This window comes from Mus musculus, chromosome 19 (assembly GCF_000001635.26).
Source record: "Mus musculus strain C57BL/6J chromosome 19, GRCm38.p6 C57BL/6J".
In the NCBI taxonomy this organism is placed as follows: domain Eukaryota; kingdom Metazoa; phylum Chordata; class Mammalia; order Rodentia; family Muridae; genus Mus; species Mus musculus.
This window is the reverse complement of record NC_000085.6, coordinates 4,306,995-4,320,034: the sequence shown is the minus strand read 5'-3', so window position 1 is coordinate 4,320,034 and position 13,040 is coordinate 4,306,995. Positions and strand designations below refer to the sequence as shown.

General features: G+C 45.7%; 1 protein-coding gene across 3 annotated transcripts in view; it reads left to right on the top strand.

Annotated features, from left to right (window-relative positions):
* The window catches only part of Kdm2a (lysine (K)-specific demethylase 2A), an 82,578-nt gene extending 78,687 nt beyond the window's left edge, over positions 1 to 3,891 (top strand). For 2 of the 3 annotated variants that reach the window (XM_006531722.4, XM_006531723.3), the window contains one exon: positions 754 to 3,807. In XM_006531722.4, the coding sequence (XP_006531785.1) occupies positions 754 to 935 (182 nt within the window). In that variant the 3' untranslated portion in view covers positions 936 to 3,807. Of the gene's footprint in view, positions 1 to 753 lie in introns of all 3 variants that reach the window. The other variant, NM_001001984.2, reaches the window with a different exon arrangement.
* The last annotated feature ends 9,149 nt before the right edge of the window (positions 3,892 to 13,040 follow it).

The window sequence follows — 13,040 nt, the reverse complement described above, 5'->3', positions numbered from 1 at the left end:
AATACAGAACAACCTTTATTTTTAATTTGCAGCTGGGCGTGGTGGCAAGCACCTTTAATCTAACCCCAGAGTTTTGGAAGCAGTAGAAGGTAGATTTCTTGAGTTTGAGGTCAGCCAGGGCTATATTGTGAGGCTCCATCTCAAAAAAATAAATGATAGAGTAAATTTTAAAAATTTACATCTGGCCAGTTTTCACCACATACACCTTTTTAAATCACAACACTTGAGATGCAGATTTAGGCATATCTCTAAGTTCAAGGCCAGCCAGACCTTTATAGAGAGACTTTCTCAAAACAAGAAAGTTGTATCTGCATGATAAGAGACTTTTTTTTTTAAAGATTGATTTATTACATGTAAGTACACTGTAGCTGTCTTCAGAGACTCCAGAAGAGGGAATCAGATCTTGTTACGGGTGGTTGTGAGCCACCGTGTGGTTGCTGGGGTCTCTCCAGCCGTAAGAGACTTTTCTATTTCTTTTTAAACCAAAGATCTCTGAGGTGGGTAGTAAACTCAGGTGCCGGCATGTTTGGCTGCTGTCCAGCTGTAGTTTTGTCAGCCAGATGGCTCTTGTGCTGCTCACTTGCCCATGGTCCTTAGAGGCAGGCAGCAAGAGGCCACAATACTGATGGCAACCCCAGTATCTCTGCATGGTGACAGAGCATTGGAGAAAGATACTGGGATAACAGAGTGGCAGAAATGGGCCTCTGTGGCTATGTTTGTAATCTTTTTTTCTCTTGGCCATGTTGCCTACAGGTTGCAATAAATTGACAGACCAGACCCTGTTCTTCCTAAGGCGAATTGCTAATGTCACCTTGATTGACCTTCGAGGATGCAAACAGATCACGAGAAAAGCCTGTGAGCACTTCATCTCAGACTTGTCCATCAACAGCCTCTACTGCCTGTCTGATGAGAAACTGATACAGAAGATTAGCTAAGACATGCTCAGCCCAGACTGAACAGGAAAATCTTCCCCTGCCTTCCCACCAAGGAGAGTCTCTCCCTGACCCTGCGCAGGCTCTGAGGCCAACGACACATTCCCTCTCTGCTCTCTTTTCTCTGAGCCCTTCTCCCACAGGTGGGGCAGAGAGGTTGGTGGACACCAAGGTTATTGCCTGCTCCTCTCCCTCCCACGGAAAAGAAAGGAGAGGTTGATCAAGGAGAAAGCACAGGCTGTGCTATCCCAGTTCCTGCTTGCTTGCTCGTCTGCCAGCTAGGAAGCTGGGCTCTCAGTTTGGGGGAATTTGTGCATCTTTCACCTGCACTGGGCCAAGAACCCTACCTTCTCACCCATAGTCCCTAGCAGTGCCTGGTTCTGAGCATACTCTAGGGAGGAAGGCAGCCTTGCCTCCATGGCCAGATTCTCCTCATGGTGTCCGTTGCGTGTCTCTCCTCCGTTAAACTCTCCCGGCTTCTGCAGGAGGAGCCAACAGCCCTAGAAACACCAGGCCTGGCAGGTCTCAATGGTGCTGTGAGTTGTCTGAAGCTTTGCTCCATGTCTGTCATAGCCCTTTTTTCTTGTCCCTGAGCTTGATGCTGTCCAACACTCATAATACAGTCCCCATTCTGCCATCACCCCCTAAACTTTTCCACTAGTCACCCACTTGTCCTTTGTTGCACTTACTTGGGGTTATCAAAAGCTCTTCAGAGGAGCTGGAACTCTGCCCCTCCCCCCCCCCCCCGAAATGCCCATATCATTGCTACCCAGGCATATTCTAAGACAGGCATCATTAATACTCCCCACCCATTGCTGCCCACCAACTGCCCTTTTCCATTTGTCCTCTTTCTGCCTGAGCAGGGCTTTTCTAGAATTTGTGTCCTCAGAAGGAGCAGCATGTTTCTCCAGGTGGGGGAAACAGAAGACTGGTTGAATCCCCACCTGCCTCTCTAAGCCAGGCTTTTCTGGGCTCTGGTTTAGCATGGCCCTCTGAGCCCAGGCCTGTGTATAACCTAGCAGCTCACTGACCTGGTGCCTTTTAAGGGGAGTCCTGATTGAAAACCTACCCTCTGCCTGCAGCCTTGGAAGTGTGTGTGCATGTGCCTCTGTGTGTCTGGCTAAGTGTGCTGCACATATGTGCAGGGAAGGAGGGGAGCATGATGGCTCCCACTCCTCATCGCCCTTCTTCAAGCCCCATCAAGCTGCCCCCTTTGACTTTGCATTGAACGGCCTGTCCAAAGATCCTCTCTCTAGGGCAGCAGAGAGCTTTTTGCACTTTAGAAAAAAAAAAAAAATGAAAGAAAGAAAATGGTCGGAACTGTTCTGGGTCAATATTTAGAGTATGAGGAGATGCTCAGCAGAGGCCTGTGGCCAGAGTTTGTCAGTGATACATGCAAATTTGCACTCTGCTCCCCATCTATAGGAGATTGATAATTGATAGCACAGCCTTGCCCCGCCTTCTCTTAGCCCCAAACATATCCCTTCCCACTTCCCACCCCATTTCCTGGAATCTAGCCTCAGACTTTCCTAAACTCCATCAAGAGGGGACAGAGCCCGGGCACCATGAGTCTGAAGTGTGAACCGCCCAAGGAGAGATGCTAACTGTACCCTTGCCACTGCCAAAGCAATAGAGGCAGAAGTGTCCCCTCTGCCACTCAGCCCAGCTTTGACCCTGGCAATAACCAGACTTTTTCCAGGAAAACTGGGTTTCTGGCAAGGGATGGCATTGTTTCTTCCAATCTGCTGATTTCTCTTGGCTGCACCTTAAAAACAGCAGTCTGCTCCCTTGACCCTCTGCCATTCCATTGGTCTTCAGGTCCCAGAATCCTGGGCCTGAAATGTTGAGGAAACGCCAGTGACTTATTCCAGAGTGCCTCAGTTGGGGGAACTTCTGTAAAGAACCCTGGGTGTTGAGCAAAAACCTTATTAATACTATTAATGACCTATAATTAGAAGCTTCCTGACTTTTTTTCTTTTTGGTTGCTCCTGTGGAAAATACTAAAATTACTAAGTTTTGTTTGTTGTCTTTTTATGAAAGGGGAGGTGGAGAGACCCTTTCAGAGCAGGGATTGTGCCGGGAGAGTGCCTCTGCCCTTTGGGACAGTTCATCCACAGAAATTTCTAAGCTGATGGCTTGTCTGGGTTTTGGTCTTTGCATTTGAATTTAGAAAAAGCAAGCATTTTACCGCACAGAAATTTGTCAGTGGAAAAGGGAGCTCAGGGTGGTGGCAGATGGACTGACGCCCTTGCTGGGTCTTTTCTTTAGGACTATGAGGGAGAATGGTTTTTAGAGGTGAGAGTTGGTCCTTGCAAAAAGAGAGAAGTGTCTCCGAGGACGTAGAACATGCGAGTTCATAGTCCTGCATCTACTCTTAGCTGCAGTCTTGCCAGAGCCTGGCCTCAGACTGCAGGACCTGACCTCTGCCTTCATCTTTCCACATACTGGGGCAAAAAAACACAAAGGAAAGGAAGAAAATTATATATATATAATTATATATATATAATATAAAATCACTTGGTGATTAAAAAAATAACTGCTCAATAAATAAAACTCCTAAAGTCACTATGTTTAAAGGGTTTGGTTTTTTGGGGGTGGGTGGGAAATATTGTAAATATATATTTTTTGTTGCTTATTTAGAGTCGATCTCCAATGTTGTGCTAAGATTTTTAAATTAAATGTAAGCATTAAGGGAATGAGTCTTAGGCCACCAGCTGACACATTGGCATTATTTTGGGTCAGGGAAGGAAGAAAGCTAGTTGGACTTTGTTTTCTAAAAGTTTCCCACTTGGTTTTAGAAAGAGCAAAGATGTCTTTCTTCTGACACTTGGGAATGGGAGATATTTGTGTAATAAAATTTTTAAAAGACAAAAAAAGAAATAGCCTCCAATGGGAAATATTTTGATTTGGTTTTCTTTTTTGTTTTTGTTTTTAAATAAAAAGACTTTAAAAACAAAAACTAACCCCTTTCATTTTTGGTGTATGTGTATGTCTATCTAAGAGGATGTCAGAAGGTCATATAGACATGCTGATGTCTTGCTAAAACTAGGAAGTGCCTGCCCCACCACTCTGGACAGAAACATCTGTGGTACAAGCCTGTATACTTACTAGCTTTCTTAATGTCAAAAAGCAACACTTGCTCGATGAAGTTAAATTTTAAAAGTACTTTACATGTGATTGCAGGCGTGTACATATACCATGGCATACTTCTGACCTGTGGAGGTTACAGGGCAGCTTGGAGGAGTCTCTTGTTTTTGTAACCATGTGGAGTTCCATGCTTGTAAAGGTCAGAGGGTAGTTTTTGGACACTTTTTTATGTATACAAGTGCTCTGTCATATTTGCATGCCAGAAAGAGGGCATTGATCCCATTGCAGATGGCTGTGAGCCACCACGTGGTTGCTGGGAATTGAACTGAGGACCTTCGGAAGAGCCAGTGCTCTTAACCAGTGAGCCATCTATACAGTCCTCCAACCCCTATCCCCAAAGCAAACTTTAATGGATGTGTAAGTATTTTATGTGGTAAGGCTAAAGGACCTCCCCAAAAGTAAACAGACTTAGAGCAGTTCCTGGGAACAGCCTGGGCATCTCTGACCTCTTGGCCCCAATAACCAAGACCAACCTCCCATGCTGAAGCCTCCAGATGGCCTGTGGCTGGCATTTGTCCCAACTCTAGGTTAACCATGTGACCAGAGAAGTACTGCCTGCTGCCAGAAATCCTCACTATCTCAGGAGGAGTGGATTCTTACTCATCCTGTTGCCCTAAGCTGACGCCCTGCTCTCTGCTCTAGAAACCGATGGAACACTGGTTACGTTTCCTGAAGATGAGCTATTTGGGTGTTAGCAGAGAAGAGGGGATTGTCAGCTTTGCCTCTGTTCTCATCCTTGCCACCCCTGTTTAGGACCTCAATCAGCACAGCCTCTAGTCCAGAGCTTCTTAACCGGGGGTTGTAGTCCCTTTGGGGTTGCCTAAGACCACTAAAAGAATATTTACATTATGACTCATAACAATACTAAAGTCACTATTTTCAAGTAGCAACAAAAAAAACAGATTTAAGGTTAGGCACCACCACAACATGAGGACTGTATTAAAGGGGCGCAACATTTGTAAGGTTGAGAACCATGGCTTCAGTCCAAATCAGGAGCAAGAATATTTTAATGACTGACCGACCCAGGTGCTGTTTCATACTTAAAACTCATAATGCAGGGGGCTAGGAGTGGTGCTTGCATGCCTTTAATCTCTTGAGTTCAAGGCCCACCTGGTCTACAGAGTGATTCAAGGACAGCTAGAGCTTCACAGAAACCCTATCTTTAACGAGAAATACAAATTTTAAATTTACTTAAGGTTTTATTTTTTTATTTGGAGAGTTCTCTTTATGTAGCCTTGGCTATTCTAGAACCTTCATATAGACCAGGCTGTCCTCAAACTCAGAGATCCACCTTCCTCTACTTTGCCAAGTGCTGGAATTAAGAGTGTGAACCATTATAACCGGCTAATTTGTTGTATATACATTGTCTGTGTATATGTCTGTGTACCATGTGGATGTTTGGTGTCCATAGAGGCCAAAGAGGAATCAGACCCCTGGAACTGGAGTTACAAATGTAAGCCACTACATGCATACTAGAAATTAAAACCAGGTCTTCAGGAAGAGTAACCAGTGCTCTTAACTGCTGAGCCATATCACCAGCCCCTGATTTCTGTTTTTTAGTTATGTGTATTATGTATGTGGATGAGTATGGTTTGTGCACAAGGGCAGTGCCCTCAGGCCAGAAGAAAGCATTCATTCGATCTCCTGGAACTGGGGTTATGGGAGTTTATGGACCATTGGACTTGAATGCTGGGAATCAAATCTAGTCCTCTATAAGAGCAATATGTGCTCTTAACAACTGAGCCATCTGTCTAGCTCAAAGCCTTCTGTGTGTGTGTGTGTGTGTGTGTGTGTGTGTGTAGCTGGAAGGAGGTGTATGTGCCTGTGTGGTTTGGATCCAGAGAAGACATCAAATTCCTTGGAGCTGGAGTTATAGGTATTTAGAAAGTCTCTTTACAAGACTCTGGCTTACTAGGTACAGGAATCTGAACTAGGACCCCATGATTATATAGCAAGTTAACCAATGAAACCATCTTTCTATTTTATTTGCATAGGGCCCTTCAAAAGAAGTATTTTGGGGAGGGGGTGCCTATTCCCCCAGGCCGACTTTGCTAAATGTGCTTGAACATTGGCTGCTTCACACTCTGGATGCACAGTTCTTCCTTTTCCCTATGTATTTCCACAGGTCCGGTCCAAGCTTAGGACGGAAGCTGAAAGCCAGAGAGCACTAAGCCTGATCCAGTCCCCTAACTTTCCCTGTCCTGTCCATCCCTCTCTAGAGGCTGAGCGCAGCTGCTATAAGCCAGGAGGTGCTGGAAGACAGTAGTGCACCTGAGAAACCAGAAAAGGAAAGGTAACAGGTAGAGGGCAGAAGAGAAATGAGACAAAGGGCTTGAGAGGATGCCTGGAGAGCAAATGAGACAGAAGACTCCAGCGAATGGTAGAGTCAGCAGACTAAGATTCTACCCTACTCCAGAGCTTTGCACATCATCTTTGTTCGCCAATGCTGGCCCAGAGAGGATAAGAAACCTGCCCAAGGCACTGGACGGGATTAATAGAAGTAGCTCTCAGATTCAGTCATACAACACTTCAGTACCAACGTGAGGACTACCAGACATCACAAGCTGTAATTCACAAGCGGTTGACTTAGGGTACAGGAACACATGCGCGTTGCATCTGGGAGGGTGGGTGTAGCTGAGGTCCAGAAGACTGAAGCTGGAATCTTAACCTCTGCAAAAACTCTGAAAAGCAGGTTGCGGCTGGGGCTGGGACAGGGCTGGACTACACGACCTTAAAGGTCCCTGGAAAAGTGCTGCTCCTCAGAACAGGGTCATGAGAATCTGGAAAGGAAGTAAGAACCTGCAACCTTCATTCTGGTGCCAGAAACTTGTAATCCCAGTGCTTGAGTAGCTGAAACAAGAAGATGGTGAGTTTGAGACCAGCCTGAATATATATTGACTTTGTCCCTAATAAATAGGACCCTCCAGACTGGAGAGCTAAGTTAGGTCCTGGAACCAGTGTAAATGTAGAATGAGAGAACAAACCTCAAAGTTGTCTGCTCACCTTCACACATGTGTTATGGCACACGTAGCCACACACATGCACAACATGCACACACACAGTAGCAATAACAACAAAACAGAGTATGATGACTTGTGTCTGGAACTCAGACTTGAGAGGCTAAGGAAGGAGGATCAATGGAAGTTCAAAACCACTTTGATCTCTATAGCAAGTTCCAGACCAGCCAAGGGTATATGGTAAAACTCTATCTCAAAAACAAGGTTGGTTGTTTGTTTGTTTGTTTGGCAAGGTTTCCTAGTTATGGTTTCTGTTGCTGTGAAGAAAACACCATGACCAAAAGCAAGTTGGGGAGGAAGGGTTTATTGAGCTTACACTTTGACAGCACTGTTCATCATTGAAGGAAGTCAGAACAGGGACTCAAACAGGGTAGGAGCCTAGAGGCAGGAACTGATGCAGAGGCCATAAAAGAGGGCTGCTGACTGGCTTGCTCAGCTTGCTCAGCCTGCTTTCTTATAGAGCTCAGGACCACAAAGCTGGGCCCTCCTCTGTAAAAAGCAAACTAAGAAAATGCCTTAGAGCTGGATCTTACAGTAAGATTCCCTCCTTTCAGATGACTCTGCTTTGTGTCAAGTTGACACAAGAGCAGTTAGCAAACCACCAGTGGTAGCACGCCTTTTTCTCCAAGCACTACTGGGGAGGTAGAAGAAAGATGCTCTCTGTGAGTTCAAGGATAGCCTGCTACATAGTGAATTCCAGGCCAAACAACGAAGCAATATAGTGAGACCCTTTAAAATACACACACACACCGGGCATGGTAGCGCATGCCTTTAATCCCAGCACTCAGGAGGCAGAGGCAGGCGGATTTCTGAGTTCGAGGCCAGCCTGGTCTACAAAATGAGCTCCAGGACAGCCAGGGCTATACAGAGAAACCCTGTCTCGAAAAACCAAAAAAAAAAAAAAAAAAAAAAAATACACACACACACACATGAAATAATTCTCAGTGCTAGATCACTTGCCTAGCATGTGAAAGGTCCTAAATTTATTTTCTTTCATGTGTATATATGTTTTGCCTACATTATGTATGTGTACCATGAGTGGTTGGTGCTTGTGGAAGTCAGAAAATGGTATTAACTTCCTGCAGTTACAAAAAGTTGTAAACTGCAATGTGGGTGCCAGCAATCAAACCCAGGTTCTCTAAAAGACTGCAGTGAGTGCTTTTAACTGCTGAACCATCTCTCCATCACTGAAATGTCCTGAATTCTATCCCCTGAACTGGAAGAGAAGGAAGGTAGTAGCTAGTTTCTATCTCTGGGGAAACAGAACCAGGAAAGTTGTCACACAAGTTCAGGGCCAACCCAAGTTGCATGCTGGCCACGAGGGACGTACTACTGATCAGCACACACGGGAACAGTTGCCCTCTGAACATAAAGGTTCAGAAAAGAACAGGCTGAGCAAGAGCCTGCCATATGGAGGAAAGGTGCACAGCCCAGCTTAGGCTGGAGAGATAGATAATATAACACATTTGTGGGCTGGAGAGATGGCTCAGTGGTTAAGAGCACCACATGGCGGCTCACAACCATCCTTAACGAGATCTGATGCCCTCTTCTGGGGTGTCTGAAGACAGCTACAGTGTACTTGCATATAATAAATAAATCTTAAAAAAATTTTTTTGTTCAAGATACAGAGAGGCTGAAGAGCAGAGATGTGGAGGGAGGGTACCTAACTGAGAGATGCAGAGGCCAGGCAGGGCTCTTAAGTCTCACAGGCCACTGGAAGCAAATGAGTGTCATCCTAGGCCCTAGACCAGTCGAGGTAGAGTTTAAGCAGTGAAAGCCACAATAGAAAGACAGGGAGCCTGAGAAGAGGCTACTGTGCTTCACACAGATGGTGCTGGTGCATCTAAGGGAATCAGACAGGTAAGGAGTTGAAGAAGACTCATCATGTTTTAGAAGATGGAGACTTCAAGGGGAGGAGGGAGCAGGTTACAGTGGTGGGATCAGGAGCTCAGTGTGGACTAAGTTTTCAGCACTTACCATCACCGTGAGCAGAAATGGTGGTCCTCTCCTCTTTGCACTGCCAGCATCCTGGCCCAGTCCAGCACAATCTGGATATGGGACTTGGTTTGTAGAAAGAAGGAAATGCACTCGGGAGGCAGAGGCAGGCGGATTTCTGAGTTCGAGGCTAGCCTGGTCTACAGAGTGAGTTCCAGGACAGGCAGGGCTATGAAACCCTGTCTCGAAAAACCAAAAATTAAGAGAAGAGAAGAGAAGAAAAGAAAAGAAAAGAAAAGAAAAGAAAAGAAAAGAAAAGGGGCTGGTGAGATGGCTCAGGGGGTAAGAACACTGACTGCTCTTCCGAAGGTTCTGAGTTCAAATCCCAGCAACATGGTGGCTCATAACCACCCATAATCTGACACCCTCTTCTGGTGTGTCTGAAGACAGCTACAGTGTACTTACTCATAATAATGAATAAATAAAAATCTAAAAAAAAAGAGAAAGAAAAAGAAAAGAAAAGAAGAGAAAAGAAAAGAAAGAAGAGAAGAGAAGAGAAGAGAAGAGAAGAGAAGAGAAGAGAAGAGAAGAGAAGAGAAGAGAAGAGAAGAGAAGAGAAGAGAAAAGAAAAGAAGGGCTGGTGAGATGGCTCAGTGGGAAAGAGCACCCGACTGCTCTTCCGAAGGTCCGGAGTTCAAATCCCAGCAACCACATGGTGGCTCACAACCATCTGTAACAAGATCAAGATCTGATGCCCTCTTCTGGAGTGTCTGAAGACAGCTACAGTGTACTTACATATAATAAATAAAAAAATCTTTAAAAAAAAAAAAAAAAAAAGAAAAAAGAAAAGAAAAGGAAGAAGGAAATGATTGAAGCTGGCCTGAAAGGTCAAGTTTACAAGTTTACCTTCCTCCTATACACCACTAGGTGGCAGCACCACCTCAAAGACCAGCCTTAGCAGCCCAGAGGCCTCTTCACACTATCTGGTCCCCTGGCAGACTGAAACTGCTTTCTCAGGTCTCAAGAATCCATGAAGGATGCCCAGGAGACCTGCCCCTGGGAACAAGGTCTGGCTGGGACAGTGGGTGGGGCTGTGGGTGGGATGGTCCATCTGGGTTTCCAGGTACTGAAAGGATGGCTGGCATCTCCAAACCCACACTCAGACTCTGCTCTGACAAGTTCTTCAGGCAGATTTTTTTTTTTTTTTTTTTTTAAATAGGAACTGTTCCAGAAAACCCAGGCCAGGGTGGGGCTGTGCTCTTAGGCCCAGTCTCAGAGAGTCAGGGCAGTGCTTGTGTGAAGGTCAGGGGCACTGCTTCTGCTGTAGCTGCTAGCCCTCTTCTGCTTCACATTTCATGTGTTCAGGAGTGTGGTCACTCATTCATTCATTCATCAAACATCAATGCTTGTCTGAGTCTAGGCCTGAAATGAGCCAGGAACAATGGAGAGATGATTCAGTTGGCTAAGTGCTTCCTTCAATCTTACTTCAGTCCCTCATACCCACATAAAAAGCCGGTCTGTGACACACAGTTACGGTCCCAGCACTGGGGTGGTGGAGATAGGTGGATTTATGAGGCTTCATGTCCCACTTGAGAGACTCTGTCTCAAAATAAATGAACTGGGTGGTTGGAGAGATGGCTCGGTGGTTAAGTGTTCAGAACATGTACGTGAAGGCAGGCATGGTGGCACATGCCTTTAATCCCAGCACTCGGGAGGCAGAGGCAGCCGGATTTCTGAGTTCGAGGCCAGCCTGGTCTACAAAGTGAGTTCCTGGACAGCCAGGGCTATACAGAGAAACCCTGTCTCGAAAAAAAAAACCTAACTAACTAACTAACTAATTAACTAATAATAATAATAATCTTAAAATTAATTAAAATGAGTATATAGATGGATCCTGAAAAATTATATATAAGATTGACCAGACACATACCTGCACATAGCATGCATGCACTCATACTCACAGAATATGCACACATACTTGTAACACATATGTTCATATGCACACAAGAGAGAGATGACCGCCGGGCGTGGTGACGCATGCCTTTAATCCCAGCACTCGGGAGGCAGAGGCAGGCAGATTTCTGAGTTCAAGGCCAGCCTGGTCTACAAAGTGAGTGCCAGGACAGCCAGGGCTACACAGAGAAACCATGTCTCGAAAAACCAAAAACCAAAAACAAAACAAAAAAAAGAGAGAGATGACCATGGAGCATCAATTACAGTGGAAGTCAGTGGGTATCTCTCCTCATATATCAACATGCCTGACATTCAGGTGTAGAGATGTTATGATGTAATGGCTGCCTTCCCCCAATTTATATGTACAACAATGAATGTTTTGATTGACGATGGTTTTAAATGAAAGCAATATGGCCTGGTAGTGTTAAATGTAGAATGGAACATGCATACAGTTGGGGTCAGGGCATCAGGGCGTGGGTCTGAAAGGAACAGCAGGATTGGTTATGGAAGAAGGCACATAAAGGGGCTTCCAGGTCCATGGAAAAGCAGAAGCCCAAAGTGAAGAACTAACAGAGAGAGGAGATTCTTAGGGGATGGCAGGAACCAAGCTAAAGAGGGCAACAGGACTCTACCATTCATGCTTCAGTTTAAGAGACTCGCCAGCCTGGCGCTGGTAGTGCACGCCTTTAATCCCAGCACTCAGGAGGCAGAGGCAGGCAAACTCTGTGAGTTTGAGGCCAGCCTGGTCTACATAGTGAATTCTTGCACAGCCACAGCTCCATAGCCCTGTCTCAAAAACGAGAGAGAGAGAGAGAGAGAGAGAGAGAGAGAGAGAGAGAGAGAGAGAGAGAGAGAGACTGTTCACCTAGGCCACTAGGGTGGTATAAATCTCTATAAGTTCAAGGCTAGCCTGGTTTACATAGTTAAGTTTCAAACTAACCAAAGGCTACATGGTGAGACTCTGTTTCAAAAAAGCTAAGCACAGGTTACTGTTCAACCGAACCTGGCTTGGGCAGCAGAAAATTGGGGTCCAAAATGTCCCCTTAAGATTTTACACTTTTGACAGGTGGTGGTGGCTCATGCCTTTAATCTCAGTACTTGGGAGGCAGAAGCAAGTTAATCTCTGAGTTCAAGTTCAAGGCCAGCCTGGTCTACACCCTGTTCCAAGACAGGGATACACAAGGAAACCCTGTCTCAAAAAAAACAAACAAACAAACAAACAAAACCAAAGGAGACTTGGCAGTCTCAGGTGGGTATAGTGGCACACACCTTTGACCCCAGCGCTTGGAAGACAAAGGCAAGCAGATTTCTGAGTTCAAAGTCATCCTGGTCTACAGAGTGAGTTCCAGGGCAGCAAGGGTTACACAGAGAAACCTTGTCTGGAAAAACCAAAACCAGAAACAAAAACAGGACTTTTCACTCTTGGTAGCTCTGGGGCACTAGACAGCTGTTGTTTGGCCTTGAATGTACAGTAATCCCATCAGATCTAGATTTGGGGACAGCCATTCTGGTCAGAGCCTGTATCAGAGGGCAGTTTTAGGAACCCTGAGAAATGGACAGGTCAGAGGACTCTCAGGAGGCTGTAGTGGTGACCTAGGAAAGGAGAAGTAGAGGCAGGATCTGTCTAGAGATGTCGTCCGCTGACAACCTTTCTCCCCTAATAGGATTTGTTTTCTTCTGAAGGAGTCAAGAAGTCAGGGGAGTCGGGATACTTGCTTTGCTGGACACGAACTGGCAGGAGAATCAGGTTCTAAGTGTCCATGCCTGGGGTGGGAGTGTCCTGGCAGCCTGGAAAGCAAAGAGGTGCTCTAGAGAGGTGTGCAGTTTAAATTGCTTTCACTCATTTGCTTAAGACGGGGTCTCACTCTATAGCCCTGGTTGGCTTTGACTTTACAGAAAGACACCTGCTTTTGCCTCTCGTGTGCTAGCCAGGTAAAGTAGACAGGAGTTGGCCAAGGAAGAAGGCACAGAAGGGCTCAGTGGGTAAAATGTTTGCCACCAAGCCTGAGGACCTTGAGTTCCATCCCTAGAGACCCATGTGGTAAAAAGAGAGAAC